Source organism: Ruditapes philippinarum, unplaced genomic scaffold (genome assembly GCF_026571515.1).
Source record: "Ruditapes philippinarum isolate M1 unplaced genomic scaffold, ASM2657151v2 ctg2461_1_1_1_1, whole genome shotgun sequence".
Taxonomy (NCBI): Eukaryota; Metazoa; Mollusca; class Bivalvia; order Venerida; family Veneridae; genus Ruditapes; species Ruditapes philippinarum.
This window is the reverse complement of record NW_026858231.1, coordinates 19,855-32,207: the sequence shown is the minus strand read 5'-3', so window position 1 is coordinate 32,207 and position 12,353 is coordinate 19,855. Positions and strand designations below refer to the sequence as shown.

The window sequence follows — 12,353 nt, the reverse complement described above, 5'->3', positions numbered from 1 at the left end:
TACAGTAATCTATGCGACAATTAACTTTAACAGCTACATGTATAAGAACCAGTACTCATGCCAGTACTGTACTGAGTATATGTATAATTATATAGATCTGCAAATACATTATTGTATTGTTTTATTTTACCAAATCTTGTGGTGCAGCTCTTGTGATAATTTATTTTGATCATGTAACAGATGCCATTTATCACCATCACAATTATTGATAAAGTTGCAACAGAGAAATGAAAATCAACGTTTTTCCAACAGCTATAGTGCGATGATGACGTCACATGATATATTCGTTAAACATTTTAGTCAGCCAAAAAACAAGGAAGTGAGACAAGTTGTTGCTTTTTTATTTTAAAAACATATTTTAGAGGTAATATATTTATTTTCCAAGGATTAACATGTTCAAATATTAAAGAAATACTAATTTAGACTGTGACTTTTTTCAAAGAATGTGTTTATGAATGAAAAAATAAATTAGTATCAGTTTTCGCGAGTAAAAATTGAAAAAATAATGTCAACAATAAAACTGCTTCGAAGAGTGCCAGGTAGAACATATGAAGATAAAAGTTTAAACAATAATATTTATCGGCAATCTCTATTTATCAAGTGTCGGGGTTATCTATGCATCGGAATTATCTTTCCAACCAGTATCAATTTATCGATAGTCAGACTATTCTCTCCCTTACCAGTTCCTCCCCTGACGCTTCCTCCCTCACGGTTCTCTCCCTATTTTGGGGGAGAACCGTCTGCATATTTGCAAATAAGCAGGCAGTTCCTCCCCAACTTTATTTTTATTTATACATTATCATTGAAGTATTTAGATGTTAAAGTATCTCTAAAAAATCCCAAGGGTGTTACACAGGATTGGACCTGGGACCTCAGGAGTGACAGCCAGTGTACTAACCAACTGAGCTATCGTGCCACCTAATATAAGGGTGTAATGGTATGCCATTATAAGGTTACATATTAAAGGTCTTGATACAATACCTATCACGTTACAGTTTACATCCAAACTTTCTTAAATATTATACTCAAGCATACATGTATTACTTAATTTAACTAGGGCCAGGTACATGTATTGCTCAGACATTTTTGATAAGGTAAACATGAATTACAGTCAAATTGGTGTCAAAACAGCCCCAAAAGTGTCAAATTGGCCTCAAGTCAAATGGTCTCATAAGTCAGATCAGCCCAGTTTTTAAAAAAATTCTTAAACTATTTATTTTTTTATAAACATTGCATTCTATTCTGTATAGTATATTGATAATAACCAATGGGGGTGATATGAATAATCCTTACCAGTAATATATAGTTATGGGCAGAGTTGACCCTTGCCGAGTTGGTATAGGGCTAGTCCAACTAATTAAACTTGTAAATCAGACATCAAGATAATTTTGGACGGGCAATGTCTTTTTTCAACGTTTGACAGTATGAAATTTTTTTTTTGTAAAGTAGGTCAAACCGTTCACGCCAAATTAATTAGGCTAGTATTGGGCCAAAATACATTTGTAACTTGGGCAACAAGTTATTTTTAGGGCTGAGTTGACCCAAATTCCTGTGCCACAAACCAACAATAGTCGATACAAGGCACATATTCATGGTATTGCTGATACAGTTAAACATAATAATAGAGTAACATGGAATTTGTGATTAGGATCATAGCAGTTCTGACCTACATGTATGTAAGAAGGCTAAAGTTCACCTGTATAGTAAACTTTTCCAAGGTGTTGAAAAACTTGCATAAATGAATTTGAGATTGAGAGGTCAGTGGATCAATTTGCCATATTCATTTTGATTTATGTTGCAAAGAATACTAGAAATTGAAGCTTTTGTGTTACTACTTGAAGGTTTCAATGTAAAGATAACAGTTTCACTTGACCCAAACAATAATTTGATATACATGTACATGTAAGTTTGACTTTGTATTATTACAGCTAAAACCCAATATTGAATAATCCCACTAATAGTGAAAAATGGAAAGCTGTTAAAAATGCTGTGCCAGCCCTAACTAAAATAATAAAATTTAAATGCTATTGGTGTTTGCAAAGCACTTGCACTAAGTTCCTCAGCCATTAACTTAAAAAGTAACTTTGCAAAAGCATAATGCATTAATTAGCAAACTTACAAGGAAGTTGTAACTAGTATTGTACATATTTCTCATTCTCAATTGCTGGGATATGTTTGAGTATCATGATATGCCAAAGAATGTCTATATGGTGGCCAACTTAAAGGTGTTTAGTATCAGTATAATAAATGAAATACATTTACCAACAAGGTATTGGGTAGAAGGTGAATTCTTTGTCTAACATCTTTAAAGGCTGACCAGACTGTATATTGAGATTGAAACCCCTCATACTTTGAATGGTCAGTTCTAAATAAAAACATGGGCAAATTCATATAAATTCAGCTGGTTAAGGGTAAACATCACCAGGTCAAATCACTCCCATGACTTACACGTTATATGGTCAAACACCAGCAACAGTAAGTTTTTAAAAATACACCAGTTTGAACATCACGTCTGATCTCAACTGGAACAAGAACATATATATATAACAAGTTACCTCTACATCCAATCAAACTCGCCCTGTTCAGCAGTGTCATTAAAGGTGGGTTTGTTGGTGTTCCAACAAGAGTAAATCACAGATTACAGGGTATTGATGTTTTACAAAATCCTTGATTGACTGGTTGCAGTACCAATGCCTGTGCATCTATGCATCCTTTTTCCTAAAGTTAAATTCATACTCCAGATAATTCTTTCCAAACAATCATTACACTTTGAAATTCTTTGACAGCTCTCATTACACAGGTCACCCTGGACAAGTTTACCGGTAGAAAAGAGGTAGCTAAGCTGTCCCATGATTTCTAAGTAGATAGGCTGTTTTAACCTGGTAACTGTATATCTCATCTTTTATTAATACTATCAACTTTGTTTTAATTTCTCCTGTAATATGATGAATAGCAAATTTGAAATAATTGAATTTTGACAAGAGAAATATTAATTAGGTTCACTCATCATCTTTTACTAATGTATTGTTTTATGAAATAAAAAAGAAAAATTATACTGAATGTTTTTTTTCTACCACCACAGTGGCAAAATCATCAGGAAAGCCTTAAAATTATCTTTGTTTCCCCTACCGTGACCCATGCCAGTTTGGGTAGGGTAGATACATCATAATTTTTTTTTATCCAAAATGTTTTTGTTTTTTTCTAGCAAAATTGTAGGAAGTTCCAACAAATTGTGAATGTTTAGCCTCTCTTGTTGTTTATGTATTGAAATCCCTAAATAACTTTGAATGAATGAACTGTTCTAACTTCAAATCACGAAATCAGTATGACAAATTCAGCAGGTTTAGAGTTTATAGATGTTATCTGGGACATAGTAAATATGGGGGTTTCCCATCTATTCCAAGAGCACAAACTTTCACAATGCACAGCCATTCACAAAAGAGTGTTCAATGCATTGTACCTTTTTATACACCAGGATAAGATGGGAAAAACACACTTGCTTGGTTCCAGAGTATCTCCATTAGGTTTTAATCAGACGTTCTGATAAAGTATAAATCAATATTATATTTCCACCCAAGTGGTGCTTTTTTTCCACCTGTCATAGATTTAAAAACATGACTACTCAGTAATTATTTTCTTGTAAATAATCTCTATCAGAATCCCTCTATATTATTTGATTACTGTTATGTCACTAGCTTAACCAGTGTCTCTGACTCTCAGCAGTCAGTTACACATGTCACAAGTCGCAAATATCTATTAATTCATTGGTTTAAAAAAATTATAATTGAGCTGCGTCATGACAAAACCAACATAATGGGTTTGCGACCAGCATGGATCCAGACCAGCCTGCGCATCCGCGCAGTCTGATCAAGATCCATGCTGTTCGCTTACAAACCCTATAACAAGTAGAGAAACTGATAGTGAACAGCATGGATCCTGATCAGACTGCGCGGATGCGCAGGCTGGTCTGAATCCATGCTGGTCGCAAATGCATTATGTTGGTTTTGTCGTGACACGGCTCATGATATACAAATGATGACTATTACCGGCTTGATTATCTTTCTATATGAGTGTTTTATAGATCAATAGTTTATTTATCAGCTGATTAGTTGCACGTTTTCTTACTACCAGGAAGTTAAAGTTTATTGTGAACAGTTTATGCTTACAGCACATTGCAGATATTATTTATCTCTTTCATTTCCTATGAATAAACTACACAAACTTTTTATCTCTACAAAATAATAAAAAAGACATTTTGCCGTGGAATGTGTATTTATGTGTTTACACTCATTTTGTAAATGTATTTCTGTTTGGAAAAAATTGTAATTGATGACTTAACATATCAAATGTGAACTTCTTTTTGGTTAAATTTCTTATATTGTCCTTCATGACTCTACAGCTTATAGAGTTATAAATCTTTAGTTCTAGAACAATAAGAAGTAAAGAAACTGACTTCTATTTATATATTCACAGAAAAAAACAGGGGTAGTTTATGTTGTTCAACTTTTTTTGACTTTTGACTTTTTTTTTACAGATTAATTCTTTATTTATCTGATGTGCATTTAGGGAGAAATAATTAAGTAAATAGCATCTTTATCACTTGAGTTTTACACATTTAGTTTCCTGATATTCCATTTAGGTTTCGAAAGTTTCAGTTTCACCATTGTCATATTGTTTAATTTTGGTGGTTGTAATGTCGTCCTATTATGGATTGGTTTACTAGGTAATCATTTATACAGAAGTAAAAGATTTAAAAATAAAATAAATTTTGACAAAGCATTTCTATATAGAGAATAAAAGATGAATGTTTTGACATTAAGCTAACTGCATTTATATTCACTTAAAGTGATAAATAATTACATTTTGTAACATACTGATCAGTGTACAACTGTTAGGCAGGAAAAACTCTGTTTATAAATATAAGTGATCTCTTCATGTATCAAGTATCACGAGTATGATATTGTTTTAGTAGGGTGTTCTTTGTCTTCATTGATAATTTAGCTGTGGTTTTCATTAACATCATGGATTTTCTGTTTTCTTAATTGACAAATAGCTGAATGATTGTATGTAGTATTTACTTTATATCGGAATGTTTGGTTATGATTAGGCTTTTATTGTATTTCTTTGGATTAAATTGAAAGAGGTGCAAATGCCTTTTATAAAATCTCTTGTCCATTACGGTCAGCGAACCACAGCCCGTAGTAAGAACCATTGTATGTTAAACAATAAATTATGCACTTTCTTTATTTTGTTTGGGTTAATATTACAGATAACAACAAAATACTAGCTGTTTAATCTTCTATAGCTATCATCATGTGAGATATAAATGTTTACTTTACATTAACAATTGCTATTGTTTATTCCTACTGTATGGTTTGCATGAATCATTCCATTTTAATGGTGTTTATATTCAGATTGCATCCATGTTGGATTAAGAATAGGTGATCTGTATGTACTTTTTAACATATTTAGTTTCAGTATATTGTTTCACTTTTTATATTGTGTACAAAATAATGTACTTGTGTAATATTCAAACTTTATTAAGAAATTTAAGTCTTTTAAGACTTTAGCAATGCCTCCAGATTCATGGTAATTTTCATGAAAATTTTGAAAATGTATTTATACAAACATGTATTGTGAAGTGAACAAAGAAAGTAATTGACACTTTGCAAACAGCACTTACAATCCACCAAAAAGGTCAAAAGATGCTTAAAAAAGCACTAGAAATATGGTGATAAATAATGCAAAATAAGTTATAATAATGGCACAAAGCATGTAAATTATTACTTGAATCTTCAGTTGTTTTACTTTGTTTAAAATCTAATTACATTTTTCTCAAGTTTGATTTTCTTGAAATATTTTGGCTCATCTGGATGCCTTCAGCTTTAAATTTTAATAAGAGTTTTATAAATAAATAGAGTGATATTTTTACTCTGACACAAACAAATCCAGAATTATATTTAAAAAATGTAGCATTTACATATTACCGTTTTTAACCTGCTGAGCTTGTCTTTATGTAAGTTCCATCCACTTTGGGAACTTAGGGGGATAACATGACAAAAATATAAAGTCAGCCAATAATATAGAGCCTGGTCAGGCAGCCATGCACACTGGTATAATTATATCATGGTACTGATTTCAAAGGCAAGTAATTTGATTGAAATGTCTGATAAAGGCTGAAAAACCCAACAGTTTTCTGATAATAAAGATACAGAACAAACTGTAGGTTGGAATATGTCTTTGTTTAAAGTTATCAATTTTCATGTTATCAAAATGTCAAGTTATCACTCTAGAGCAGTAAAAAAGGTGCAGATTTAATATTTTGATAAAAAATAAAAATATGAGCAAAGCATGATGAAGAAAACATGGATCAAACAATAGTTTCTATTGTTCTTATATTATACAATAAAATTAAAATTAATTTTGGGTGATAAAACTAATATGTAAGTCATTTGAACATTGTGAATTGAACTAATTTAGTAAGTTACATATAGGTATTTTTTTCAGGTATGAATTTCATTATTTTTTAATCAAGTTAAAGAAATTATGACTACTTGAAAACTAATATATTTAATTATTCATTAATAATAATTGACATAACAAAACTGAGCAGGAAATTGTAATCAGCTGGATTGTGCAGAATAACATGAAGGTCCTATACTAGTTAATAACAGACTTTAGACAAGTTATTATTTCTGTATAAACACTTTTAAAATATATAGCGATTTTTAAATCATCATCATCATCACAGTGCTACACAGAATAACTGACTAATAGATAGCAGGAATTAGGATTTTAAGACAGATTTCAACAATGTTCAGATGTTTTTACTACCTGTTGTCAGGGAACATAATTATAATGTATTATGATTATTTATGTCATTTGTTTTGTTTGTCATTTATTGTAACATACTGAACTCAATTTTTAACCATTTTATGAAGGATAGAAATATTTCTTCTAAGAAGTGACGAGGAGTAACTTAAGGTTTGTATGTAATTTCCATGATGTATACAGGATTGCATGTCCTGTTTGATCATATTGACATCATTTCCTTTAATAATTAGGTTTTAATAAGGTCTACTTACTACTTTCTCCAGTCACCACTACATATGTCAGTACATTGTTATATATATTAGATTATCTCCCTTCTACTAAATAACTTACCAACAAATACTGCCGTTACTTGTACATTCATCAACAGTACTCATTATCACCACCATCATCACAAGACCATGACCATAGACTATAAAATATTGTAAATACATTGTAACTACATGTATTCTGAATCGAAGATTTAAATCAAGAAGAAATAATATTGTGAAAAAAGACAAAAGACCGTACTGATGAATATTTTAGATAACAAATAATTTGATATTAATAAACATTACAAACTTAGTACAATATTGAAACATAAAGGTTGTAAATTGTTTGGCAATAGAAGTTTTATCTTTAAGGTCAAGCAATTAAGTGTCAGAAAAATGCAATTAACCATTCTGTCTACTGGTTACCAGTATCTACTTGCCCAAATAAGTTTGTACAAGCCCAAAACACTTCTGAAGTTACATGTATTAGTAGAAAGTAAAGTCAAGTAAAATTATTGCATTTAATTAATACAGTTGTTTTGTAATTTTATTCTGTTTATATAGGATAGAAACATATATATGTTTTTATTTAAAATGAGGTCACTTCGTTTTCAGGAAATAAGATGATTGTCTGTTAATTTATTACTGTCCAGTTGAACTAGAAACTACTGCCTTCGAAATTTACGAGTCTGATTCTTTGTTCACCTATTTTTGCACAAATTCTCTTTAAGATTTCAAAAAAAAAATTTAATAACAAAAAAAATTGTTATCAGGCTCACACAGTGTAGTTTTGTGTTTCTGTATACACTAGGAGTCTGTTTTTATCTCCCATTAATAAATAAAGACAGCACTGTCTTTGTCAGTATTGTAAATCATGTTTTATCAGTTGTAAATAAATTCTTAAATTAAGAAAAGGCTACAGCTGTTTTACACTTTGTCTGTGAGAATAAAAAATACAGCACAAAAACCCAACAATATCATGTTTAATTTGAAATATCTAGCAAGACATGCACGTTTACATATTTGACAACAAAATTATCTTTGATTGTGAAATATGAAGCAAAACATGCAGATTTACATAAGAAACACTTCCTGGATTATAATGTATTTTAGTTAAATTTTAAGTTGTTTAGCAGAGTAATTATTTTACTAATGTCTTCAAAAAGGGGAACTAAATTAGTACTGAATAAATGATAATATAAAAACCGGAAGCTTAAACTAACACTTGTCTGAAGGAGATTATAGTTTTTGAGATTATTTGTACATTTGCTGATGTGATAATAAGAGTATTTGTTAAATTCTTTCATGAAATAGGTTACCTTGATGTAACATTCACAAATCTTGGAGATTAAAGCTATTTTTGTATACATAATTTTGATTTAAAATATTACAAGTGGAATACATTGAATAGCGGTGAAATATTACAACCAACACAAATTAAAGGAATATGTTAGTGTAAATCTTATATGGAATACTATATGTGAGTTTGAATATTTTGATTTATTAAGTTGTTTTGTTGTTGTTGTTTTTTGGTGTCTTGATATAATGCTTTTATAAAAAAAATAAAGTGTGAGATTATAGTTTTACTTTTTAACTAACAGTATTTAACTTTATTTCAGATTGATGAGGGCTAAAGAAAAGGTAAATGGCTGAACACCATTCTCTCCAGTACTGGTTGGAAAGTATCAATTTACCTCAGTATTATATAAACTTTATACAGGAAGGTCTGATCAGTCGCGAACAATTTGCTGGCATTGATGAACAAACTTTAACCAGCATTGGGGTAACACTACCAGGCCATCAAAGGCGAATTCTTACACATTTACCAAATGAAAGTAATTGGATTGAAAATGAGACAACTTTACCTAATCTCCCGCCAAAAAAGAAATCAGTGAGAGACTCTTTCTTGTATGAGGATCATAAACCACCTGATAGTTTACCTCTTCAGAAGAATTCAGGTAACAGTGATATGAACACAGCAATAGATCCTCTAAAAGTTTCTCCACGTCCTGTGCCAAGACCACGACAAAAATCTGGCCATTTAAAATCTCCACCCTCAACACCAAATGAAGCATGTATGCCAAACGAAGAAAAACCAAAGCCCACAAAGAGACCTACACCAGCTCCTCGTAACCTTGTGTCTCCAAAGGTCAAACCACTTGAACCTTCTCTGTCAGATATTCATGAACAAAAACCTTCCCCGGACACAGTAACTAAATCCATAGACAACAAATTAAAGTTTGGAAACTTAACTTTTAATAGCAATGTTACAGAAACACATTCAAATGAACACGAAGTTCAAAATCGTAATGATTCTGTGAAATTAAAGGATGTTTGTGTAGAAGAAACATCAACAGATGACACCTCGTTTTCAGGGTTGTATAGTTTTCCAGTGAAAGAGAACGTATCTAACCATAATACCAAGTTAAATGATCCAGGATATAGTGGGGATGACAACATTAAAGATATGAAGGATCACAATGACTCAACTGAAGCTGAAGAAGATGACCTATATATAAACATAGACAGTTCAGGGGAGAGTTTATTAAAAGATCTTCCTGCTAGAGAAAAGGCAAAAGAAATTGCTGAAGCAAGTCTTTGTGCTTCTTTTGTTACAACTGAAAAATATGAAAATGCTGACTTTGATCCTTTGTCTAAGAAGTACCAAGTTAAAATTGAAGACATTGAACATGTTAGTGATAGAACTATTATAAACCATGAAACAAAACATGAATTACCTGAAACATCATCAAGAAATTCTCCTGAGTTATGCAAAAGTGTTGCTGCTGAAAATGAAGGTGATGATGATCGCATATATGAACCTATATGGGAGAATAAACTGGAAGAAACATTGACTAAACCTAGTGATAATACCCAAGCTTCAAGTTTGATGCAATTTTCTCCATTAGTTACAGAAAGTAGTTCATCTGTTATAACAAGACCTAAAGATGGATTGGCTGCACAAATGTTACAGAATAGGGTATCATCATATGGTAGAGATTCTGCATCATTTGATATGCCACCACCCCAGTTTGCTCCACCACCATTGCCACCAACAATGACTAACATGAAAGATGTGATATGTGACTTTGATCCCCTGGCAGGTACAGGAGGACATAACATGCCCCCTGTACCACCAAGGCCATCCAACTATACTCCACCAAAGATGTTCAAACCATATGAGAACGTGCAATTTCCAATGGGTGCTGAATCAACAACTTTACCTGGGCACAATAGTGACATGGAACCTGATGTGCCAGTCTTTTCATCTGCATTGATATACCAAGATGCACGTGCATCCTGTGCAGATGATCCTTTCAAATATGAAGACCCATTTGGACAGTTTAAACCTGATTGTGATGGGTTTGAACCTGAGAATTTACCACCATCATCTTGTAACACAAATACTCAAGCTGTTCATGACGAAAGTGCTATATATGAAGCTGCTAAGGATCCTGATGATTTTGATCCATTTGGATTGAAAAATCATAAACCAAGCCTGACCTCTCTACCAAGGTCTATCTCTAGTGGGAGCAGTAACAGCCAGTTCCGCCTCAGTGAGGTTCCTCCAGCACCAAAGACCTACAATGCCTCACCAGAATCAAATAGAATGTACTCAGTTGCTGGGAACTTAAGTAAGTAATCTTTTCTTTGCAAGTTAGATTAATGTTGCATTTAAGAGTTAAAAATCCCATTGTTTTAAATATTTTTTTCTATATTTCAGGACATGTTAGTAATAGACAATATGCTAATTTGTTTCTTACTTAAGAATATTTGATGTGTTAAAATCAGTGTAAAATGAGACGGACAAATGATTCCCATAATTATCATGTATAAAGTAATGAGCTGATTTATCAGATCTATTTATGAAAGCATACAGACTATAAAAAATAACATGAAATTGAATGTATAAAGTGAAAATAAGTTTTTGAATTATAATATATGTCTAGTTACAAAGACTATTGGGATATTGGAAAAAGTGTTACTGGAAAAGACCAAATGACATTATGTCTTAGGCAATGCGTTACTGCAAGGGATTTTATGTTGTATGTCTAGTGTTGTGTTGGTATAATGTAACTTGAAGCAAAATTTTGTCATGATGTTAAATGTGATATGAGTGATACACTGTATGTTACTGAGAGTGACATTATGCCATATCTAGTTTAGTGTTGATATAGTATGTAGTAGGGTAGCATTATGTCATAATGTTAGTATTTCTCGGAGCAACATTACTGTGTCATGTTGTCAGATGAGAAGTTGGTTAAGTGTAACTGGGAGCAACTGATGTCTTTATACTATGTCTGATGTTGGTAGGAGTTACTAGGAGTGATTTTATTATATCATTTTATCTAGTTTGGTGTTTGGTATAGTGTTACTGAGGGTACCTTTCATGTCATTATGTTTACTGTGATGTTAGTATAGTGTTACTGGAAGCAGCTTTATTCTGTCATGTATAGTGAGATGTTGGTGCAGTTTTACTGGGAGTGACTTCATTATGCCAGTATGTTTGATGTGATGTTGATATAGTCTTACTCACTTGCTCCCTCACTCACTCCATCATTCACTCGCTCCATCATTCACTCACTCACTCACACTCCATCACTCACTCCATCACTCACTCCATCACTCACTCAATCCATCACTCACTCACTCACTCACTCACTCACTCACTCACTCACTCACTCACTCACTCACTCACTCACTCACTCACTCACTCACTCACTCACTCACTCACTCACTCACTCACTCACTCACTCAACCAATCAATCAACCAATCAATCAACCAATCAATCAATCACTCCATAACACACTCTATCAATCCATCCATCAGTCAATCAATTAATCAATTAACAATCAATCACTTACAATTACATTGGTATGCAGTAGCACTGTGTGTTGCAGTAGCACAGTGTGTGAGAAGCTGTTACTATTTAAGGAAGTAACTTATTCAGAAACTAATTGTGTAGGAAATTAATTACTAATGAATTCATGAACTCCTCATGTTAGCTTGTTTCATAACACTGACAATTATGTGAATTTGACACGGAGACCTTTTGTCTCTCTTAAATGTTGTTTAATCTGTGTTCTCTTAAAGATTTGGAAAGTTTTTAATATATATCATTGTTTAAGTTATATAGATTAATCAAAATACTTTAATCAGTTTAGAGTCTGGTAATAAGTTATTAGTCATTGAAGTTGTTAAGCTCATTTACATGTAGGTAGAAAATCTGGGTACATTAATGAAATTTTACTGATTTGATATTTGATATT

General features: G+C 32.1%; 1 protein-coding gene across 1 annotated transcript in view; it reads left to right on the top strand.

Moving 5' to 3' along the window:
* Window positions 1-275: 275 nt before the first annotated feature.
* The window catches only part of LOC132752541 (uncharacterized), a gene marked incomplete at its 3' end in the record, with an annotated part of 31,656 nt that continues 19,578 nt past the window's right edge, over window positions 276-12,353 (top strand). The window contains 2 exon segments of the mRNA XM_060742872.1: window positions 276-364; window positions 8,702-10,717. Of these exon segments, the coding sequence (XP_060598855.1) occupies window positions 8,728-10,717 (1,990 nt within the window).